This window comes from Pseudophryne corroboree, chromosome 7, assembly GCF_028390025.1.
Source record: "Pseudophryne corroboree isolate aPseCor3 chromosome 7, aPseCor3.hap2, whole genome shotgun sequence".
Taxonomy (NCBI): Eukaryota; Metazoa; Chordata; class Amphibia; order Anura; family Myobatrachidae; genus Pseudophryne; species Pseudophryne corroboree.
This window is the reverse complement of record NC_086450.1, coordinates 461,541,256-461,566,520: the sequence shown is the minus strand read 5'-3', so window position 1 is coordinate 461,566,520 and position 25,265 is coordinate 461,541,256. Positions and strand designations below refer to the sequence as shown.

Here is a 25,265-nt window from a genome sequence, read left to right as displayed (position 1 = left end):
TAATAGCTTCCTGCATGCTGCCTGTGTTTGCTGAGAGTCTGTTTCCAGTCCTGCTGTATTCCGGTCATTCCTGTTCTCTGAAGTCCTGCACTCTGGAGTTGTCATCTCGTCCCTGGAGTCCTGACTTATCACCGTTTAACATCCAGTGGTGTTCGTGAGTCGCGGCTCTGCCGTGTGTAGCGGCTCGGCCGCTTTACCTTTTTATACTTTGTGTTTGGAGCATTTGCGGAGGGTTCCGCTTCCATAGGTCCACTCTGGTATTCGGCGGTGCCGGGTAGGAGTATTGGACAAGTGGATTTTGGTTGTTCTTTTCCCTGGTTGTTTCTCCGCACATACTTTAGGTTTTTTGTTAGCTCTTAGCCCCTGGCCGGTTTGTTTAGTTAGAGGGCCTCTTGTTATCATCCTGTCTCGGATTTCCCTTTGTCTCTCACTAAGACCGGGGGGCATCGGAGTTGGGCAGACATAATCCGCCCTTCAAACGCGGCTGCCAAGGGCTCAAGAAACCATAGTCTCGCAAGGGATTTCTGACAGCACGGGTGAGACAACAGAGTTAGGGCGCCAGGGGCTATTAGTCTTTCCTGCTCCCGTCCCCAGCATTCCGTTCCAGTGCTCCGGTCCTTGCCTTAAGATCTCCTCTGACCAGGAGTGCTGGAATCATAACAGCTTGTGGAATGGTAATTTTTGTTAAGCAAAATGTGACCACGAAAATGTATTCTGCTATCACTGATCCACGGAGTCGTTATGTTATTGTGAATGTATCTCTTAATGGTTTCAGATGCGTGCTTTGTAATATTTATTCACCTAACACGAAATCTTGGGACATCCTTTTACATGTGATTTCTGAATTGTATTCTCACTCTAATGCCTCTCTTATAATAGAACGTGACTTTAATCTAGTATCCTCTAATGTCTTGGATAGGAACACCCAGCACAAGAAATCTGTGTCACTTCCTAAAGTAGGGATTCCATATTTGTCCTGGAGCTGGGAGTGCTTGATATGTGGAGGTCCTGCCACCCTCCAAAACATGATTACATGTGTTTATTTGCTGCACATGGCACTCTGTCACATATCGACTACCTGCTGCTCTCAGAGCAAATTTTTTGTAAAGTTATTGATTCTCACATTGACCCTATACTTATCTTGGATCATGTGCTGTGTTGGATGCAGCTTGCTGTTGCCCCTGACAGAGGCCCTATTCGACAATGAAGGTTCCCTCATATCTATCTAACTCTATTTATTTTTGCAATATGCTTGAGGCAGCTTGGGTGGAATAGCAATATAACAATATCAATTGTGAAAGTGAGCAGCCATTATTTTTTTGGCAATCAGCTAAACCAGTATTAAGGGGACAGATTTGTACCTATTATAAATGTAGGGATAATCAATCGAGGGTGATTATCTTGAAGCACAGAGGAAGCTAACTGCAGTGTTTCAAGAATTTAAAAGACTTCCCACTCATACCAATAAACTCACCTACTATCACCAGAAGTCTTTATTTGATCATGTGCCATCTTCTAAAGAATATATGTATACTTTCCATAAGGAGAGTACGTTCTATAGGTTTGGTAATAAATCCAGTAAACTTCTTACTGATTTACTGAAAGGGTGTCACCGTCCCCTTGCTATGAAAGCCTTGTGCAGGACAGATGGCACTTTAACAAGATCCAATGCTATTATTACTGAAGTATTCAAATACTTCTACTCCCAATTGTACTCTAAACCAGTTATTGATGAGGAAAAAGAAGTTAGATTTTTGGTCTAAGATTACTTTGCCACAATTTACGGATGATAAGGCCTGCTCTTTACTCTCTCCCATAACGGAGGAAGAAAGCACGGCTGTTATTTCTAATCTGAAGCCAAATAACTCCCCTGGCCCAGATGGTTTTTCTAATGATTTTTATAGGACTCTTTCCCCAAAAATTACCGGCACACTAAAAACTGTGTTTAACCACTTTCTTTCTGACTATGCCCCTGCACAATATTTTAATTCTGCCTTTATTAAATTAATACAAATACCAGGCCACGACACTGAACTACCAAATTCTTATTGTCCGATTTCCCTATTAAACACTGATTATAAAATTTTCACAAAAATATAGTCCAATAGATTAAAATTGTTATTGCCATCTGTCATACATACAGACCAATCTGGTTTTATTTATGGTTGGCAATCTGTGGTCAGTATTAGAAAGGCTATTTCGATTATGCCCCATATTGAGTCTTCACTTGCACCTGCTGATGCTGCCGTTTTGGCGCTCAATGCCGAAAAGGCTATTAATCTTGTTACTTAGAATCATTTATTTGAGACGCTGCTAAGTTTGGTGCATCGGAAGGGTTTGTTCATTTATTGTCTAATATTTACTCTGACCAACCCACGCAAATAGTGAGTAACAATTATTTATCACTCCTTTCTTTATTAGGAGGGGCACTTGACAGGGATGTGGATTATCTCCATTACTTTTTGCTCTGGCTTTTGAACCCCTGAAGAAAACCCCAAATCCAAAATCACAGAAAATTAGAATATTACATAAAATCAATAAAAAAAAAGTATTTTAAATGCAGAAATGTCGGCCCTCTGAAAAGTATAATCATGCATATGTACTCAGTACTTGGTTTGGTCTCCTTTTGCATGAATTACTGCCTCAATGTGGCGTGGTATGGGATCTATCAACATGTGACACTGCTGAGGTGTTATGGAAGACCAGGATGCTTCAATAGCGGTCTCATCTTTCTCATGATAATACCCGATAGATTCATCAGCAGCCTAGAAAACTGGTAATCTCTCAGCAACCACAACAACAGCTGCCGCCCAGCCTTGTGGAGTAATCACATGACCGCAAACAGGAAGTGCGGTGCATGAACAGCATGCTCCTGCCGTCATTAGCCACGGAGGCAGTGTCTGGCTACCACCGGATGAGTGCAACGGCCTCCATCCGGGAGCGGTGAGAGAGGCACATGTTAGGAGATACAGACTGCTCTTTGTAAAACGGATCGCCAGAGGTAATACTGGCTATTATAATCATATAAGGCATCTACTGGCAAGCATACATAGTGTGCGGATGCCGACATTGACTTGTGAGTGTACCTATACTGCCAATTTATTTAACTCAGTGCAATCACCGGGAGGGAACATAAGACCCGGCATTAGGGGTTTATAGTACTAGGCTGTTCCTAAAGATTAACCCCATCCTCACAACAAGTGAGAATCCCCCTTGGTTGACACTGCACTGACATAGATAATGAAATAAGACTGAAAATAACTAATTTTTGCTACATATTATTATTATTTTTTTTGGGGGGGGTTTTCACAAAATTTCCAAAGTTTTATTTTGAGGATATTCTGTAATCAATCTTTTTTCCAAATATATTAAATTGTTGGCTACTATTGTGCCAATTATAACATATCATCTGTTAACTGTATTATTGTCATCAGCATACATCACACCCACCACAACTGTAATCACCTTCCCACATCCCCCTTCACTCTTTTCCTTTCTGTTTCTTCTTCTTTTCTCTTCTCGCTCTTTGATTCCTAAACTACCTTCGAGCAGCGCTGTATATCTACTGTACCTTACTTGCTTATGCAGCATTGGCTATGGGATTTGGATGCTCACATATCCCTAACATCAATGGATCATAGTTGTAACACATTCGTTTGCGTCTGTATACCCTATTTTTATTTTTTTCTTTGTCTGCAGTACTTGGACGCTCACATATCCCTAATGTCAATGGCCCATAGCTTTATCACGTTCATTTGCAAATGTACAGTATACATTATTTTTATTTATTGGTTTGTCTTTGGGACCTCATTGCCGTGGTCTATTTGAAATAGTGTAATGAGACACTCCAGTAAAGTACTTCTTGCACTGTAGTGTACACTACTGTATTTCAATGGAGACCACACACATGCACAATGGTGATTTTAAAAAGTGGTATCTGGTTTATGAACGCAGGTATTACACTCACCGGTAACGCCAAATGCAATTCTAAGCTCTGTGCGCCTCCCTACAACTAAGCACAACTCCTTGCACCCAGGCATCCTGCGACTCCGAGATCGTGACTAACGCCATAGACCACATAGATGAGCGATGCTCCATCAATAGTACCAAATCTGATAGGGGCTTTAAGATTCTGTACTGTATTTTGCAAGTTAAATAAGGTTCCTCAGTTTGATTCCTACTCTATACCATGGGTTGATGAAAAATCCCAGTGGTTTGGCAAATAAGAGATTTACTAAACACAACACCAACAGGAAGCACCAACAGGAAACACAATTTTAGACAGCAATACACCATCAGACCAAACATTTTTGGTAATTCAAATAATTTACAATGCAGCGACTAGACAAAGCAATTACATTTTTGCTCCATCCCAGAGTGAACATTTGCTGGCAGTGGCATTTCAACTCACCCCCCCATCATCCCTCATGTTGGAAAGCTGAAATTTCACCAAGCGCTTTGGTCGGGTTTAGCCATTTTATGTGTCTAAAACAGGTCTGTCTGGGCATGACCAATGCAAAAAAAAGCAAAAAAACATAAGACAATTGTATTGCACACAGTGATCTTTCTTCACTTTAGATGGGAGAAAGGCATGAGACAGGCATATAAAACAAGTGAATTCCCTTCATTGTATTCATTACATAGCTACAGTATAGAAATGCCAGATTTACTAAGAATTGTGCTGTTAAAACCAATGAAAACCACACAATTATCATATTACAATACAAAAATTAAATAGACTGTCAAATCAATGATGGGTTTGGATGTGAAAAGCTATTCTGTTCACCCAGGCTTAATCATGATGACTGTAAATGGAACCCACTAATAATGAGTTTTTTTGTGGGTTATCCTGGCTCATACCATGTTGCCTTTATTCTCAGTCAGTCATCGCTCTATGATAAGTTCAACACAGGACAAATGCTGGAGTGATAGCTTGTGGGTATGTACACAATCCTGGGGTTCCTGCTTCACTGTCTATGTATAAAGATTGTTTTAGAACTTTCAACTGCTATTTTTTTGCCCTTAAAGGTGACTCTGGCTATGGCTGTTGCTCTTGGCTTCTGAATCCATTGTCGCGCCCACATACTACTGCTGAGCATATGTATAATGATTCACATAAGACCACTAGATAGGTGATAAAAAGCACTTTAGGGTTATTAAAAAATAGGTTCAGATGCCTTAACAAATCTGGTGGAGTTTCACATCAGTACCGACTTTGTGCTCTGCTGCTGTCTATTGTACGATTGCAACAACTTCCAGCACTAGATTATGCAACAGACAGTGAGCAGGAAGGGATATTTTTAGCACATGGCAACTCATGTAGTGTTATGAAGAGAGACAGAAATAGGTTCAGGAGAAGAGAGAAAGGGGGAGTATCTGGGAGAGAGATAGTGTCAGGAAGAGAGTGAGGTAGAAAGAGTGTCAGGGAGAGAGACTGTGTCAGAGAGAGAGTGTCAGGGATAGGGATAGAGTAACAAAATAAATAGTGCCAAGTAGAGAGAGACACTGTCAGTGGTGAAAGCGAGAGAGAGAGGAACAAGAAAGAAAGCCAGGGAGAGAAAGGGGGGAGACAGAAAAAGGGAAGGGAGTGATCATTACCTGACTACAGCACAGTCAAAGGTTTCTGATTGGGTGGACACTTCATGGCATTAGGCCCCACCTCTAAATTACTGCAAATAACAGCACTGCTTTACCATGCTGCTCTGAGCCCGGTCCCCATACCAGCTGCACACCCTTTACCCATGGTAATTACACCACTCGGTAGGTACCAATGTGTACTTATACATCTTTCCTTGGGATGTGTTCATATCACAGGCAAAGCTTCCCAGCACAATGTGGCATTCGCATGTGCATGTGTATGCATGCACGTGTGAAAATATCCAGAGAACTGGTGTGCGTATGCTGACAGCAGGAGTAGGACACTTTGTGGGGTTCTGCACCTCAGGCCCAGACCTAGATTTAGGAACCAACAGCATCAGAGGAACCTTGTCGGGGCCTTGTTGCTTATCATACATTTGCAAACTCTGTGTAACTAAGACCTCTGGATTTCTATTATTTAGTCTTTCATGTTTTGTATACAGGTACAACTTGGTGAGCTGGGGGATACCATGGTTTAATCCCCAATGTATTTCTAGTTTAGACTACCCCCTCCCTTTCATGCACCTGAATTGTATTTCCTAATTGATTTGAGCAACTTACACTTGGTTCTGTTAGTATTAGGGACATGGATGGGACCAGTGTTTGGAGGGTATACTGGTCTCTGCAGTGCAATTTGGAGATCCCGGGGGTATCTTCAGATAGGTTAGTTCTCAATTCGGATACATTTGCTCAGAGGCCATTATCTTGTGGCATTATTTTATATTACACGGAAGGGTTGTTATTTTTGTTAGTACCTGGGGTGAGTCTGGGGTGCAATTTCCCCTGTATTGGTGGGGCTGGGCTGCTTTGGGGTAACACACTGTAAGATCTTATTTAGCACCCCCTTGACACATTTATTAATCCTTCTGGTCTTTTAATTGCACCTACACTAGTATATTAATTTTTTTATATAAAGTTTGCTTTCTTTTTATTAACACATATTAACACTTTACCTTCTCCCACTGTGCTGCCCTTGGGTAGGGTGGCCTTTGCCTTTTTGTGGGGTTCTGCACCCCATTTCAGGACCTAGAGTTTGGAACCACCAGCATCAGAGGAGCCTTGTCGAGGCCTGGTGGCTTATCATATGTTTGCAAACCTTATGTAACTAAGACCTCTGGACTTCTATTATATAGTCTTTCATGACTTGGTATAAGTACAGCTCGTGTGCTGTAGGACACCAGGGATTAATCCCCAATGTATTTCTAGCTTAGACTACCCTATCCCTTTCATGCACTTGAATTGTATTTCGTAATTGATTTGAGCAACTTATACTTGGTTCTGTTAGTTTACTAACACACCTGAATAAGGCCCAATGTTTCTTCTGCCTCAGACAGGAGAAACAAACCCACAAAAACAAATCCTTTTTCAGATGAAAACAATGCTGTTTCATATGAAAGCACACTGGTTTCACTGAGCCTGTGTGTTTTCAGGATGAGTTTTTCCTTTTGGGATCAGCCAAATTTGGATTGCACAAAAAAAATACAAGAGAAACATTGGGAAAACTCTATTCATTTAATAGAATTCCCCTATAGTTGGAAGTAAAGCAAAAAAACAACAACAAGAATCTTTGTATCTGGAACAAACCAAATTGCCATCGAAGAAGACAAATGCATTTATATGTATTTCTGATCAGGGTAACTACTGGCTGTTTTTGTATGCAGTACATACATTTTAGACAGCTTTATTTTTATACTACAATTTAGATTTCAGTTTGGACACACCCCTCCCAAATCTAAATCTCTCTGCACATGTTACATCTACCCCACCTGCAGTACTACATGGTTTTGCCTAGGTGCAGTTACTTGATTATAATTATTTTTTTTGCTTTACTTTCAAAACTGAATCAGGCCAACAGTGGCTGATCCAGAACAGTACATCAAAATATATGCAAGTTACAGTACATAAAAATATATATATATGGAAAATCTGCATTTTCAGAGTTATAGATATGGTGCTGTGTGAATAAGGCACAAAATGTACACATACATTCTATTGATATATGAGCACATAAAGGAGTTGATACTTAACACAAATATAGCAAATGAAAATGTAAAACTTACCTATCTCCAGAGATGTAACACACTTTGGCAATGTTCAAAAATCACTATTGCAAATTGCAAAAACTTCATAAAGTAAACCCACAAAGTAACAAATGCTTTATTGTGCTTAAAAAGTCAACAGCAATGTGTGCAGTGCTCTCAAGTTATGAGGTCTGATCCTGCTGTACCTGCAATTCCCCAGTGCTCTTGTGTGGTTATAAGTCATATGACTTTGGAATCTGTTCCTGCAGGGTAAGAAGAAGACAGTTGGCATGGTGTACTAAGAGTGAGACCCCTCATTCATAGATGTCTGCCAGTCCATTGTAGCCTCAGCCCACTGATTCCTAATATGATATTCTGGGTTCTCACCTATCAGAAAATGTAGGATTATTGGTAGTGACATATTTAAATAGGCACACCATGCTCTTGTTAAGTCTTACTGTGATCTGACATTTGCTGTGACTTCTGACCAATCTCTGTGCCTTAGAGTATTTCCTGCCTGCTGTTTATTTGGGTACCAAGCCAGCTATTAATAATTAACTTTGCTGTAGCAAAGGTGCTCTTACCGCCAGTCCCAAGTACCACCAACAGGTCATGTTTTGTAGATTTCTTTAAGCATGCACAGATGTGTTCTTCTTTTTGTTGGATCAGTATTTATCCACCGGCTTCCACAGACAGAATTCCTCAAACATGACCTGTTGGAAAATTTGAGGGCTGTGGTTGAGAACCACATCTCTAGTCTGATCATGTACCATTTCTGCAAAGTGTGTACTAGACACTTAGACAAGTACTGTATTAGCAGAATCAAGGATGACTCTGCAAGTAGCCAATCTGAAGTGGCCAACTTGTTGAACTGTGTGGAGAAATGAATTCCATATAGTCCGAGCCACATGGCTTAAGGACCGACCTTCAGATGTATTCCGGGTGAATAAAGGTACTGCTTAAAGTCATTCATCTACAAAATGCAGTAATTGAGTGGGGCAAAATGGAATCAGAATCTGCATCAGGTACCTTGGGCCCTGGTCATGTTGGATTTTGAAAGTCAGTAATCTAATCTTGAAACATATTCACCATTTTACAGGCAGCCAGTGGAAGGAGCAGAGAATGGTTATTATGTGGCTGGAATTAGGCTGGCTTGTTAACAGCTTGTTAACTATGTTGTTTTTACAAGCAGTAAGTGGTGCATTTTTTTGCTGGGAGACCAAGGTAGAGGACATTACAGTAATCTAATCAAGATGATACAAATGCATGTATGACTTTTGGCAGATCCTCTGAGGGATTTAAGTGCTTGATTCTGGCTATGTTCCTCAGATGAAAGAATGAAGATTTGATTTTGGCTTATACCTGATGTTTACGTTTCAAACCACTATCCAGGACAACACCTCGGGGTATATTTACTAAGGTCCAGATTTTGACCGAGATGCCGTTTTTTCATCAAAGTGTCATCTCGGTAATTTACTAAACTCAAATCACGGCAGTGATGAGGGCATTCGTATTTTTTGGGAAGTCCAAGTAAAAAATTACGAATGAATACACCATCGGTCAAAACGCGCCTGTTTAGATATGAATCTCGGTCATTTACTAACCATTCGTAATTGTAATGTCTGCCGTGAAAATGCATTTGCGGCCGTGAAAAATTACAAATCGTAAAAAAGTCCTAAAAAAAAACAGACCTGCTTTTGAAAAGCGTGTTTACATGTGTACTCAATTATCCATTACTCACACCTGAATTTTTGGCCCTATAAAAGTGTCCCAGGCACATTTTGAAATTCTCTCACTCTGAAATGGCGGCTGTGGTGTGTGCTAATGACTTTCTGTTTGCTGTGGGATACCTGAGCCTGCACCATGAGGCTTCCAGAAATCAGGGCCAGGTAAGTGAACATGGTCAGCAGGTTGTCCAGGTGCCGCGGAGGCTGCGCCAGCCACATTTTTTTAGGGGACGTTTAAATTTAAACGCATTGTCTGATGATAGGGTCATACAGATGTTCCGCCTAAATAGAAACAACATTTTCCGCCTGTATGACCTTGTCAAACTTGGACTAGACCCTGAGACAGCACGCTCTCGCTCTGTCTCAGGCCTGCACAAACTCCTGGCTGTGTTACACTTTATGGCTACTGGGAGCTTCCAGGCTGTGGCAGGCGACATTATTGGTATCTCGCAGCCAACCTTTTCAAAATATTTGAATCAGGTGAGTTGAAAAATACATACACGTTTATGTCTAAGTGTTGCTTCTGTAAGCTCTTACAACACAGTATTGTATAGAATACATAACATGACACTCACCTTAGATTGTTTACTGTCCACTCAGGTTTTGGATGTCTTGGATCCACATATTAATGCCTCAATCTGCTTCCCTACCCAGGAGTCGGAGTGGCGTGCTGTCAGGGTAGCTTTCTATGAGCTTGCTGGCATGCCCAATGTGCTGGGGGCCATAGATTGCACACACGTTCAGCAGAGACCACCTAGGGGCCGTCAATATATATATACCAACAGACATATGGCCCAATCCACTAATGTCCAGGTGGTTTGTGATGCAAAACTAAAAATTATGAGTGTGGTTGCAGGTTACCCTGGTGGCTGCCATGACTCCTTCATCCTCAGTCAGTCATCGCTCTTCGATAAATTTGAGGACGGACAAATGCCTGATGGCTGGCTGCTGGGTATGTTCCAAATGTGTTGTGTGTATGTCTTTTAACTACAAACTCCATTTTTGTATAGGGTAATTAATAATCATACACATGTACTAATGTTGCCTATATATGTTTTTCAGGTGATGGTGGTTATGGCTGCTTCTCTTGGCTCCTTACTCCATTGTCCCAACCTGATTCTCCTGCTGAACACAGTTACAATCATGCACATAAGGCTACGCGGAATGTGATAGAAAGATGTTTTGGTGTGCTGAAATCACGGTTTCGGTGTCTGGATAAATCTGCTGGCCTTTTGTTGTATAGTCCCTCCAAGGTGACTAGAATTGTGTTCTGCTGCTGTTTTCTCCATAATCTGTGTTTGAATCAACATCTGGCACATGATGAGGGAGAAAGCAGTCAGCAAGCAGAGGAGTTAGAAACATCTGGTGACAGTGTGAGTACAGATGTAGGGAGGCAGGTAAGGCAAGAAGTGATTCAGCGGTATTTTACTGGTAAGTTTTTGTTGGATGTAATTAACCTTGACTAAACACTTTGCAATACATTGTTGTAAGTGTGATTGTGTGTTTTGTTACTTAATGTTTGTTGTTTATAGTGGTGTGTACATTGTAGTTAGTTTTTGAGAAAAATACATTGTAATTCATTACCCCAGAAAAACATACATACATAGCGTCTTCTACAATGTTTGACACGGACACTGGAAGTTGTGTGATTGAAAGAATCACATTTTTATTGTGTTACACAAAAGTTTTTTATTTTTTATTTTTTTCGCTTGTGTGTGCTGGGTGCCGTGCTTTGTGCTGGCTCACTGGCACGTGTTCGGGAGGATCGACAAACAGGGGAGGTTACTGGCGTTTGGCTAGGGGTCTTGGTTCCAGAGCTGGAGCTCACTTGTGCTGCCATCAAAGAGATGTTCTGGCTTAAATTATGGATGCTGGCATTCAGTTGGTTGTTGGTTGCAGTGTGGCTGGCAACAATCCTGGACAATGACTCATTCACAACCTGATTGTGTTGTATCAGTTGGATGAGTGTTTGCTGCTGGCGTTGTTGCTCATCAATGATGCGCGTCAAATGAGCCAGCATTTGATTGTTGTCGGTCCGAATTTGATCCATAGAAGTGGCTATTCGACCGACTTGGACAATCAGTCTTCCCGAGTTGCGACTAATGCGCGGCAGATGATGGGGCAGACTGGCAAGGTGTTGGGTGTGGGCGGTCAGGCAGGCATTGTTTTGGGTCTGTTGGGTTGTCCAACTGGACCAAAAGTCATCGGGTACTTGTTGCTGGGGTGGAGCTTGGAGCAGTTGTGGAGTAATGGAGGCTTGGGGGATATCCTGCGGCTGGGTTGGCTGGGTCGGGATAACGGGTGTTAGGTTTAGTGTGTAGGTGGCCTGTTGGTCTTGTTCCTGCTGGCCAACGTCGGGCATCAAGGTTGGTTCTGTATGGGGTGGGCAACATGCACTGTTTACTTTCCACATAATATATTTGTTTTTCTAAACGAGGAATATTTTGAATAAAAACACATATATCCCATCACATGCATGCACATAGACTGACTGCCGGAATCCTCACCTAACTACCTCCCCTCCACAGCATTACAGTGTTCTGTCACCTCCCCTGTCCAGGATATAGACTGCTCACCTGGATGGTCCAGAGGAGCGGATCAAGTAAGCAGTCTACCTCCAGGACAGGGGAGGTGTGTGAACACTATAATGGTGTTCAGGGGGTGGTGGTGGTTTGTTTTCGGTGAGTAATTTGCAGTTTTTTTTCTGTGCACGTGTGTGTACTAAATTTATTACGATGGCTGTTCAATTTTAAATGTGATGTTGCCCATAGCAACCAATAAGATTTATTAAATTTATGCATTTGCACCTTCAAAAAGTTAATACGTGAAATCTGATTGGTTGCTATGGCAAACATGTAATCTCAACTACAACTCACATCATAGTAACTGTACTGTGTAGATTATTTTGTATGTGTTTATTGTAAGTTTTTACTCACCAGATAACTGAGGTGATCGAGGCTCATCACTTTGTGGACTAGCCAATAGTGCTTGTGGTGGCTGGGGTGAGACTGCGGAGATGCGCCGCCTGGGTGGGGAAGATGGAGCCGCAGATTCGGATTCAAGACGCCGTGTCTTACTTGGCCTCCTGGGTAAGTTAGCCGAGCCCTGTGATGGGCGCCTTAGAGGAGGTCGGCTTACAGAAGTAGAACCTATGTGAATATATAAACATTAATATTTTGTACTTCTATGTGTTTGCAGAATATGTGACTACAGTGAATTCTTACCTGCAATCCCAGCATCCTCATCAGTTGGCTGGGGCCTGTCTGGGCGGCTGGTCTGGCGTACTGTTGAAAAAGTGTTAAAAACATTATTACCATACTTGTAAAAAACATTGATAACTGCAAAACCTTAGTGTACTGTAACCATCTTGTACGTATTGTAAAGTAAACTAATTTCTGGTTAAGATCTTCGTGATTACTTAATTTGGTATATCTATAAAAATGAACATGGTGTTGCACTAAATAAAACAGTAACATTGATGAATTGTGTGCAAGATATTGCAGAGTTTGATTACTTGCAACTTAAACCAAACTTTTTTCTAAATAAAAATACTTACAAAAACACACACACAAATCATACCAAGCTGCTATTAGATACAACAGCTATGGGCAAGAAATATCTCATATTAAGTATTGGAACTACACATACCAGCATGCACTGCACCTGATTTTGCATTCAATAAAAAAAAAAAACAGCCAAGGCATGATGGGAAATGCAGTTTAAAAACAGAAATACACCATAAGGGTGCTCAGGCCTGCAATACATGACCAACACAATGTATGCATACTTAAATTAAAAATTTAATTTTGCAGCATGATCATTTTTTAAATTTAAAAATATATTTTTAAAAATTCCAACTCACCATCCTGCCTAGGGCGGTCCGAATCCCGGACATGAGTTGCAGACACCACTGCTGCAGGAATCAGTGCCCGCACAGGCTCCTCCCAGTCACGATAGGTTGCCCGGAAAGGGGGGCCACCCCCGGTTTGGAGGGCTGATTTAGCCTCCTTGGCCATCTTGGCCTTGACACGGCGCTTGATGTCGTAAAACCTCTTGCGACACGTGTCTTCAGTCCGCCTCACCACACCCTCACTATTAACTGCCACTATTACTTTCCCCCACAGGACAGATTTCCTGCGGGAGGACACCTTGGCAGCATCCTGGCCAAACAATTGCCGATGATGCCTCATCAGCTCCTGCACCAACGCCATGTTTTCAGCATAGCTGAACTTTACATTACGGCCAGTCTTGGTAGTGGTGCGTGGCTGCGGAGCCACAGCACCATCACTATCACTTGAAAACTGAGCAACAGGCACCCCCTCCTCCTCCTCACTCTCCTCCTCCCTCTCACTAACCCCCTCCACCTCACTCACCTCCTCCCTCTCACTCACCTCCTCCACCTCACTCACCTCCTCCCTCTCACTAACCTCCTCCACCACACTGACCTCTGAGTCAGACATAATGAGGACAAACGACACAAAACACAGGAAAAAAAAACACAAAACACACTCCTCCACTACTACTACTACACACCACACAGCCAACACACACACACTCACTCACTCACAAACAATGACAAAAGACTTTTAAAAAAAAACAAGGACAAAAAAGTTTACAAACTCTGAAAAAACTAGACAACAAATATGACAAGACTACTTACACACACAGTACAGCACTCAACAATCACAAAACTCCTCTCCAAATCCACCAAAAAATCCACCAAACTCACCAACTCCAAATACACCTTCCTCTCTCCTCTCCACTAGCTAAACCCACGAGGTGCGGTGTGTTTGGGGCGGTTTTATAGTAATGTGCACAGACACTCCTCCATCACAAATACAACCAATCACGGACGCGTGATAAAAACGAAACTTAGGACTAAAAACGCGGCCGCGAAATTAAAATCACTGCCGTAACAGACATGTGACGCAGTCGTAAAAAAAACACAAATCACGGCCGAAAAACATCAAAATCGGCCGAAAACCCCCCCCTCAAAATACGAATGACTTCGACATCGGACAACAGAAAAAAAAAATACGACAGCTTAGTAAATTAGTCGTAATCAATTCAAAAAGTTGCACAATTACACTTTCGATGTCAATCGCGATTGTACTTTGACCACAAACTGAAAATTACGAATGTTAGTAAATATACCCCCAAGATTCCATACATGTTCACTGTTTTGGATTTCAGAACCCCCAAGCATACTGTAAGTCCTGTTGCTTGACTATGCTGCAGTCTTGCCCTTTCACATATCATAGTAACCTCTGTTTTATCATGAGTCATTCACTTGCAGTCAGGCACCCCTGGATCATAGCTAGACAGCCAATTAGGGTTATTACTGTGTTATTGGGTTATCATTACCCAGATCCAAGGACATGTACAATTGTACATCATCTACAAATCAGTGGTATTTCCCCTAGTGGTAGCATGCATACTGAAAAAGCATGGGAGATAGTATACAATCCTGTGGAACAGCACATTGTAGTGGCACTGGTGAAACTGAACAACAATAGCTGCATTTATTGGTATTTCTTGCACCCCACTAAGTACCATCAGTTCATGTATATTTTGAAGATAAAAACAAAAATAAAACAAAAAACAAATTTAGCACCCAGCTAAATATGGGAGTGAGATGGTTGTGGTTCTCTTCGGATGATAGAGATTACTCTGGTTATCTTCAAAGAAGTTTGATTTATTAATATACTCAAAACAAATTTCCGTAAATGCAATTACATCAACAATGTTTTGCACAATAAGAATTAGAACAATTCATAACATTTCCAGATTATTGGCATACACACAAGGATATCATAATTTATTTCACAGGAAAAGGATGAGGTCTATTGACTCCTCAGTAGTTGGAAAGTATGATTCACCTGGAGTTAAAACACAGAGTATTGCTGCAGGAGGGTAAGTAGGTAAGTATTTATATGTCAGCGTTTTCACATTTAGCAATTACAATATCATAACAATTTTGATTCTAGCTAACAAATTAATGTAAATTTACAGCATTAACTACATTTGTCAAATGGACAACTCACTATTAAGTTTGTTAAATATAACTATGAGTTATAATAGTTTCTATTTCAGCTTTCCTATAACAATTCTGGTAAATAATGTAGTACTTATTACAAAGCATAGCTGGCTGGTTAAATCTGTACAGTTGGTGGATCTACAGTAGAATTAAAGTTTGGATAATCCTTTGTTTGTTAAATATAACTACATTATGGGTTAAAATAGTTTCTAGTTCAGCTTTCCTATACAAAATCTGATAAATTAATTAGTACTTCCAAAGCATAGCTGGCTGGCTAAAACTGAACAGTTGGTGCACATACAGTTGAGTTAAAGTTTCCTTGTAATATTATCTGAATTATTAATCCAGAGTTAGTAGTGTCCAGCCTGACAATTTAGCCTGTGCACCAGTGTAAATATACCCTTTAGCTAGTGAATGGCTTGTAAATTTAGTTCATTAATTGCTTTTTGGGCAGTTTAATGTTTGTAGTGTATTGTTAAGGTAACTGTTATGGTGTAGCTTCTCCTATAGCTGTTATGTCTCAGCTGAAGTGATAAAGTTGTTGGTATTCTAAATTCATATGGTAGATCTTAGTCCCCAGAAGGCTGGTGATCACAACTCAAATTAATCTGGTTGTGCCTCGTGAATAGAGATGTGCGGGTTCAGATTTACTTGGATCCTAATGCCAGAATATTGTGAATTTGGATTTATCTTGATTTTTTATATTGGCTAACCAAAACACATGACATCCGAGAGCAAATGAAATGCCGCTTTGAGAGCCAGGTAAATCCAAGTAAATCTGGGTAAAGCTGTTATTATAAGTCACTCTAGACTGAGGAAGCTCCTATGCACTAAATAATTCCAGGACTCAGGGGTATTTCAATCCCAGCTTAATCCTGCACTTTATGGGCTAACAATTCACATGCTGCAAGAATATATATATTTACACACCTTTCAAACAATATTGCTACAAATTGAGTGAAGGGCAAACTTTTAAGATGTGACTATCCTTTTCCTTTCAGTTTCGCTGTCACAAAGCTCAGTTTGCACTATTCTTAAGTACAACACTGGGATCAGGACTGTTAATGGTGAGAGACCCCAGACCTACAGTAGTTTGAAGGGTCTGTCAAGTTAACTTTATGTGGGTGGTTCTTAGCACTAATTATTCCTCTCCCTTGAGCTTTCCCTGCCTGCTAGCAGTCTCTGTGGCCATTTTACCTGCATGCTGGGAGGAGTGGGTCTCACCATCCACTTTAAATGTTGTGGCCATCCTCTTCCTGCCTTATGGGAGTGAAATTAACTTTTTCCAGCCTGCTTCTTCCTTCTTGTTGAGGTCACTGCTCATGGCCCATCTGTTGGATGGGGATTCTGCCTCCTTGTCCACCTCCTCTGGTAATATACCACCTCTGACCTCACCCACCAGTACATGCTGAAGACTAGGGACACCGGAGACCCCTGCTGCTGATTTCGGTACACTCAGTCTCTGGTCTAACACGCAAGTTCCAAGAGAGCAGGGGACACCTTGCAGTGCAGTTCTACTCTCTTTCTCCATGTCAGATCTGTGGTTATGTCTGTTCCCGGAGGAGGCACTAGTGGGTCAGTGGTGGTGCGATGGAGAAACTGAGGAGGTTGAAAGAGAATCCTGCGCATGTGCCCAATGATGTTTATTATATGTTCACGAATATATACAGTTATTTAAGCAGATGATAACTTGGGATGGATGGTACATGGAATGCTAACAATGATGAATAAAGTCACAGGTATTTAGCAGGTCTGGAAACCAGTGCAGTAATTCGGCAATGAAATACAGGCAATGAACTAGTCTGGAAACTAGTATAGCAATCAGATGTGATCACTACCACAGTTGGTTTGGAAACCAGCAACGATACTCCACACAGTCAGTTTGTAATGCAAAGTCAACAACCAAGCAAGATTAAGCAGGAGACAAAAATTGAAACACAGATTAAGTGGTTGTATTAAGTGCTAGATGCCATAGCACAATGCTGAATGCAAGTTAAACATACACAGGTGAGGATAATGAATAGCACCTGAAGAAAGTCTCTTACTGCAAAAGGTGGAGGCTGACTGTAGCAGAAGTTGGAGCTGAAGTAAATGCTGGGACCTGTAGTTCCACAGGAATACTGGAACCGGAGATCACTTGGAGATGCCAGAAATAGGAGATCACTGGAAACAGGAGATTGAAGACTGGAGACTGGAGATTTGAACTGGAGACTGGAAACTGGAAACTGGATATTGGAAACTGGAAACTGGAGATTAGAAACTGGAACCAGGAAATGCTATGCAGCAATGTGACGCGTTGTCCAAGGTCATGAGACTGAGCCGATGCTCTGGACTTATACCCCCTGGTCAGCAGTCATTGGATACTTGGATCATGTGAGCAATCACAGTGCAGGATTGGATGCTCTCCGGTCAGCTGACTGCAAGTGTCATGACGGCACCCGCAGAATGGCCTTCAGGGGTTCACCACATTAGTGGGTACTGCGCTCCGCAGACAGGATGCTCATACGGCCGCAGACTGGGGCCGTGACCTCCGGAGGCCTGCACACCAGTGCGCCGATATGTGAGACATCACTGAATGCTGATCCCTGACACTCCATAGTTCACTGCCACTATTGGTTAGTGAAGCCCCTTTTACCGCCTTCTCTTCCATGATCCTCCACTGCTGCCAGGTACCTCAAAGTGCTGACACTGTCCACTGTCACCAATGTAAATGAGGCATGCAGTACAAGACACTTTATACACTATTACTTTAAAAAAATATATAGAAACTGATAGTACTCTTAGTGGGGTGCCACATATTGAATGCCACTTTAGCATTTACTATAAACACTGATAGGCTGATCTTTTTTTTTTTCCAAAACAATTTTATTGGTTTTAAATTGGAAATAACATAGTACGGTGTAACATAAAGCCACAAGTACACATTAGTTATACAATAATGCTGTATAGCATAGTAATATCGAGGAAGATATATTGAAATAAGTCAGGATTAAACAAAGGTAACAGAGCAACTGCAACCAGGAAAATAACGGAGAAGTCAAAGTGGAATGTACAGTATATCCATAATATAGGTCGCATTAGTTGGGAAAGAGGGAAAGAAACAACAACATCGTGTAGAAAATATTAAGGTGTAAACACCATACTTAAGGTATATAGAAAAAGAAAGGGTAATAGTAAATTGCCATATTAAAAGACAGAATAGTACAAGATAGATAGTAGGAAAAGGGAAGTGGGGTGAGAAAGAAAGAAGCCCATCTGGCTAATATACATCTAGACATAAGCGGAAAATAAAGGGAAAGGAATAGACCAAAGAAAGGAAGAAAAAAGGGTGACACCAGAGAAGAGAAGGAAGGGATTGATTTTCTAATGCAAAAAATAAAAAATAAAGTATAAATATATATATAAGAAATTTGCGTGTAGAAGAGATACATAAAATGCGATCCCAAAAAAGTATATACGTTATTGTTCTACTCGAACTAGGCCTTGAATGTGAGAAGAAGAATAATACAGTTTCAAAGGTGATGTAGTACCATAAGACTATAATCAGAAATAGTATACAATAGGTGTTTAGGTAGCAGCATTACGCAGGAACCATGCAGTGCCTTTGAAAATATTCATAACTGCTTCTTTATCCAAAGGAGATAATGAATTAATATATGGATTCCATTTAGTAAAGAATTTAGAAAAGCCCAATTCAGGGTGAGGAAATAAAGATTTCCTATCAAAATAAAGCAATTGAAGTAATTTCTGAAGAAATTTAGAGAGAGTCAGACTTGATTTAGAAATCCAATGTAACAAAATAACCTTCCGTGCAACTGTAGCTATTACGGTGAGGAGTGGGTGACATTCTGATCTATGAGGGCTGAGATCCCAGTTGGAGAAATTAGCAAACAAGCAAGCTATGACATCAGGGATTACGTGTATTTGAAACATTTTGTTAATGAATCCAGTAACTTTATGCCAGAAGTTCTTAATTTTACCACAGGACAAAAAACAGTGTATAAGTTTAGCTGGCTGGAGAGTGCATTTCGGACAAGCTCCTGTTTTGTCAGGAACCATATGGCTTCTCTGAGCAGGAGAAATATATGCCCTATGGATGGTTCTATGGTGGGCTTCCTGTAAGTATGCCAATTGGATACAGTTAATAGCCCAGGTAAAATTACTAAAAATATCAGTGGGAGAGGTCAACAAAGGAATATCTTGATGCCAGGAGTTATAAACCGTGAGTTGAGATGTAATGGCAGGGTCAGGAAGGAGTTTAGAATATAAGTGAGAGGTTTTGTAAGGTGTACGGGTTTGTAAGTGAAGCAAAGATACCAGAAAATCCAGAGCTCTAGATACAAGAGCAATAGGTCTTATAGAAAGTGCAAAATGACGAGTCTGTAAGTACATAAAGAATTGGTTACTGGGTATGTCATAAATAGTCTGAAGTATAGAAAATGGAAGCACAGCACCACCTGGATCAAAGACTTTGGATATGAGAGATAGGCCTTTATCCTTCCAGCAAAAAAAGAGGGGATTTGACAAAGATGGTGGGAAGTTCGGATTTCCCCATATGGCTATATATGGAGATGCACGAAAATCCCTGTTTAATTTTCTGTTGATGGAGAGCCATGCCTTGTAAGTATCTTTAAAGATAACATGATTAAGTATACTAGGGGGGATATCTGATCGTTGCGAGTGTAGAAGAGCACTTGCAGAGTATGGGTGAAAGAGAGCACTATCCAACTGTATGTCAGTGTATGAGGAGGTGTGCAACAGCCAATCACTAATATAACGGTATAAAAAAGATAAGGAGTATAAACGTATATTTAGAAGTTTTAAACCTTCATTTTGCCTTAAAGCTTGAAGTTTTGAGAGTGATATTCTAGCTCGTTTTTGTTTCCAAATAAATTTGGCGATCAATCGATCAAAAGAAACGAAGTCAGAGGGAGTCAGAGAAAGAGGTAACATTTGGATAAGGTGAAATAGTTTGGGGAAGATTATACTTTTAATGATTGCTATTTTGCCTAGCATAGAAAGAGGGAGGTCTTGCCAAATTGTAAGAAGAGTAGATATTTTGGTTAGAGCCGATGTATAGTTGATTTTGTAGGTCAGAGAGTCAGAGAGGGAGATATGTATACCTAGATATTTAAGGCTGTCACCTGCATTTTGAAACCTAGACAGAGAAGGGATAGAATGAATCAGTTCATGGGGACCAGAAATAGGGAGAACCTCAGATTTGGATATATTTATCTTGAGACCTGCAACCTTACCGAAGGCAGAAATGAGATTTAAAACATTGGGGACAGAGGTTGTTGGATGTGAAAGAAATAAAAGCATATCATCAGCAAACATTCATATTTTCAATTCTAACGGGCCTATCTGCACACCAGAGATAATCGGGGAGGCATGAATGGCAACTGTGAGAGGTTCGATCGCTAAAGCAAACAAAAGGGGGAGAGGGGACAACCTTGTCTCGTACCTTGAGCAATACGAAAGGGTGATGAAAGGAGACCATTACAAGAAATTTGAGAGGTGGAACCTGTATATAGTGAATCGATTATAGATATAAAGGAAGAGGGAAATCCACATTTCAATAATGTGTCATTTAAGTGTTGCCAGAGAACCATGTCGAAGGCCTTCTCAGCATCCAAGGCCAGGATAATGTTAGCATCACAAGATTTGGTATTTGCAAGGTGTTGGATAGCTGAGAAGACCCTACGAACATTAACTGCCGAATGACGACCTGTTATAAACCTGGTTTGATCTGGGTGTATTATTAGGGGGAGTATATGCTTGAGCCTATCAGCAAGAATTTTTGTAAGGATTTTGTATTCTAGATTTAAAAGGGAGATGGGTCGATAGGAACCTGGGTTAGAGAGATCTCTATCTGGTTTAGGGAGAAGTTTAATGAGAGCAGAATTAAAATATAATGGGACAGACTTAACAGAGAGAATGTGGTTATAGAATGAAACTAAAATATTCGCTATCTCAGGAGCAAGCAATTTGTAGAATTCCCCAGAGTATCCATCTGTGCCGGGAGCTGTGGCAGGTTTTAAATATTGAATAGTATTTGTGACTTCGATAAGAGTAATAGGAGCGGTCAGGGAGAGTATGGCCGAATGCGGGACTTGCGGGAGGGATGAGTATATCCAAGAAGGGGTCGGTGTAGCAAAGTTATCAGTGACAGTGTCCAAAAGTGGTATTGTAGAAGGGAATGAATAAAGGGAGCTGTAAAAGGAATGCATAACTTCTGAAATTTGTTGATTATTGTTGGTAGTGAGAACTTCCACAATGGTCAAGGGGTGAATCAACATAGGAGCCCTAGTTCCATTGAGCAAATTAGTCAACAGTCTGCCAGTTTTATTACCATATTTGTGATATCTGAAGTTGACATGGAATAAGTGGTGGTTACCTAAATTATTAAGGTGTTCGTCAAAGTGTGTCTTGGCTTGCTGATATAAAATCTTATAAACTGGGGAGGGGTTCTTTTTAAAGTCCTGGAAGGCAGACGTTAATGCAGTTTAGAGGGATAAATATGTAGAGGCTAAAGACTTTTTGGTTAATTGAGTAATATGAAATAATCATTCCTCGTAAAACCGCCTTGGCCGTTTGCCAAAAGAGGGGGTCTGAGGTTGCCTTGGAAACATTGTTCTCAGAGTAATCCCTCCATGCTTCCTTAAGTTTATCACAAAATTTTTGGGAGCGAGTGAGATGGGAAGGAAACTTCCAATGTCTGGGATATGTAGTATCTTTAGATAGGTTAAGATCAAACCAGAGAAGAGTGTGGTCTGAAATTATGATAGTTTCAATAGATGTGTCTAAAACATCAGGGAAAAGTGAGTGCGAAAGGAAAAAATAATTAATTCTCGATAAAGTATTGTGGGCTGCCGAGAGACAAGTGTATTCCTTTTCTTTTGGGTTAAATGCTCTCCAAACATCTGAAGTTTGCAGACTAGCTGCAAAATGAGGAACTCCAAATTTGGGAAGAGGGGAAGATTTTCTGGAAGGATTGAACCGGTTTAGAAATAGTGATGAGACTAAGTTGAAATCACCCCCAATAATCAAGCCTTCATGCATGGAAGAGCTAAGTTTTGCTATTAAAGTACTGAAAAAAAGATTTCTGGTAACCATTTGGTGCATAAACTTTACATAAACAAAATTGTAGGGAACCTAAAACAATATGTACAATGAGAAATCGGCCACTAGGATCAGGGAATGAGTGTGATACATGTAGAGCATGGATTTCCTGGCTAAAATCACCACACCTCTCTTCTTGGAAGTGAACGGTGCTGCCGCTACCAACGACCAACCCATCATAGACAATTTTTTAGATTCTACATAAGTAAGATGGGTCTCTTGTAAGTAGGCCACGTCTAATTTTTGTTTAGTCAAGTACAAAAGCATTTCACGTCTTTTAGTAGGTGAATTAATTCCCCCCACGTTCAATGAGCCAATTCTAAGGTGGGAAACAGACATAGTCAATATTTTGAGAGAAAAGCGTCGCTAGAAAATCATGCAGCCATGTATAGAAAAAGCAGAGTATGTGGAACACAGCGCTCAGCCCCTGATATCTGACCGTAAAGAGTGTCAGTGTTAACTGTATATATGCAGTCTTAATTTTAATATGTTGCAGATGGGAACCATATGTTTCGTCAATTTGTGTCAAACAGGTAAACCACAAATCAAGGTACCAATTAAACTTTTAATGAGGAGTCACAGTGCTCCTCCCAGATAATGTACCTGAGGGTCACGGGACGCCGCACCCCCAGAACATATATCCCCCACCACACACTTGCATTGTCTATTTAAACTTAAATTTCTGCTGCGTTTAGCAGTACCAAGGACTGCTCTATTCAGGGCGAAATACCACCTTTAAAGTACATTTTTTGCGATCAGCATTTGAACCTATACTTTGTTAACTGGATCATTTATGTGCATTAATTTTGCTGGACTATAGTAGTGATCAGAGACTTGTAAAGGGATTTTATATGGGAACAATACACACCATTTGCATGGACAGAATTAACCTTTAATTGTTAAAGGATAACTTAAAGCATTAACAAGTTGTCTGGGAGGAGCACTGTGACTGCTCATTAAAAGTTTATTTGGTACCTTGATTTGTGGTTTACCTGTTTGACACAAATTGATGAAACATATGGTTACCATCTGCAACATATTAAAATTAAGGCTGCATATACACAGTTAACACTGTCACTCTTTACGGTCAGATATCAGGGGCTGAGCGCTGTGTTCCACATACTCTGCAATTTACCTAGTAGGATAGATCACCTACAAACATTAGCAGCTCGCCAATTTCAATAGTTAGCATTGCCTCAGTGCGCCGGGGGTAACTCTCTAAAAATGTATAGAAAAAAAAAAAAACATGGTGTCAGAAGGTGTCAGTAAAGAAAGCAGAAGAAGAAAATGACAGACAACAAATAACAATAGAACAACAAAGAGAAACGATCCAACAAGGGATCCAAAGTAATCCATGTATGCATTGCATAGAGACTTCAGGTAATCACACATGAACAGTCAGATGTAAATAAAAAAGAAGATGGGTGTCCCAGGGACTGAACGGTACTGTCAGGGAGGAAACGGGGTATCCACCGATATGCGGCATAGCATAAGAAATAGAAGTCATAGATGGGAGCCTGTGAGAGAAACAACACGCAATATAGATATATTCGTCAAGTGTAGCTTAAGAAGATGAAGACATAAAGAAAAGTGGTTAGAGACGAAAACACCAGCTAGTGTCCCATGAGAGTGAGGAGAGAGGAAAAAGAAAAAAAAAGGCAAAAAAAAGGGGGAATTGTTCCTACAAAGCATAAATCATAGCAGTATTCAATACTGCTACACAAGGAAACAGCAGACGGGAAAATATGTTACTATGTGAGCCTAGAGGAATAACAATAGAGTACAGGATAACAATGCAAAACATTAGGAGATTGCAAAATATATAACAGGACTGGAAAAGGATGGTGAAAGCTCAGGAAGGCTCAGTGAGATTCAAGGAGGGGTATTCATGGTGTCTATCAGATCTGAGAGGGGACAGGGTCAGAAATGTCAGCATTCGAGGCCATATCCACATCGCGGAGAAATGCATCTGCATCAGAGGGGTTCTGGAAGTCATAAAACTTGTCATCCACATAAATACGAAGCCTAGCCGGATAGAGTAATGCAAATTTTTACTTTTCTCGGGCCAGGTGAGCACAAACAGGAGCCAAAGCTTTTCTAGCACAGGTTAATTCTGCTGAGAAATTTTGAAACAACAAAATCTTCACTTTGTTCCACATAAGAGGGCGTTGGCTCCGAATAGCATTCCAAATAGCCAGCTTGTGAAGGTAGTTGAGACATCTAAAGATGACAACCCTAGGGCGAGCATCATCAGAGCGAGGGGGTGGGGGGGCAATCCTATGCACTCTTTCAATAACCATGTCTTTGCATCCCTTTATAATATGTAGAAGAGACAGCAAAGTGGATCGTACAAATGATTCCAGGTCAGGACCCTTGACAGATTCGGGGAGACCTACAATTCTTACATTATTTCTCCTGGACGTGTTTTCTATATTGTCCAACTTGTTCCAAAGTTGATAATTTTCCTTTTGCAATCTAACCACATCGTGCTGTACATCAGACACATCATGGGCCAGCTCACCCACGTGAGATTCAGTGGTATTGACCCTATGAGATAATTGCTGGAGCTGTGCAGAAATATCAGACACTGCTTGTGTTAATAAAGGGCCCATAGTGTGCTTTATTGCATCTACCATGTATAAGTAAGTTATGGGAGAGTCTGGGGAACGACACACCTGAGGATTATTGGAGCGGTCTTGGTCGCAGGCAGTCTTCTTATGC

General features: G+C 40.8%; 1 protein-coding gene across 1 annotated transcript; it reads right to left on the bottom strand.

The window, feature by feature from the left end:
* Nucleotides 1–7,956: 7,956 nt before the first annotated feature.
* LOC134944294 (uncharacterized) lies at nt 7,957–16,671 on the bottom strand. The gene is made up of 5 exons (XM_063932874.1): nt 16,620–16,671; nt 12,610–12,669; nt 12,322–12,534; nt 11,132–11,758; nt 7,957–8,045 (listed from the first exon to the last, which is right to left on the bottom strand). The coding sequence occupies exons 1-5, from the start codon at nt 16,669–16,671 to the stop codon at nt 7,957–7,959; spliced, it is 1,041 nt and encodes a 346-aa protein (XP_063788944.1).
* Nucleotides 16,672–25,265: the final 8,594 nt, after the last annotated feature.

Excerpts from the sequence above, each read along its gene's own strand:
- LOC134944294 (XM_063932874.1), bottom strand. The coding sequence starts at position 16,671 with ATGGCCACAACATTTAAAGTGGATGGTGAGACCCACTCCTCCCAGCAT. Across the intron at positions 12,535-12,609 it reads TGAGGATGCTGGGATTGCAG|GTTCTACTTCTGTAAGCCGA; the intron begins GTAAGAATTCAC and ends ATATTCACATAG. Across the intron at positions 11,759-12,321 it reads TCGATCACCTCAGTTATCTG|AACCAACCTTGATGCCCGAC; the intron begins GTGAGTAAAAAC and ends CACCCCATACAG.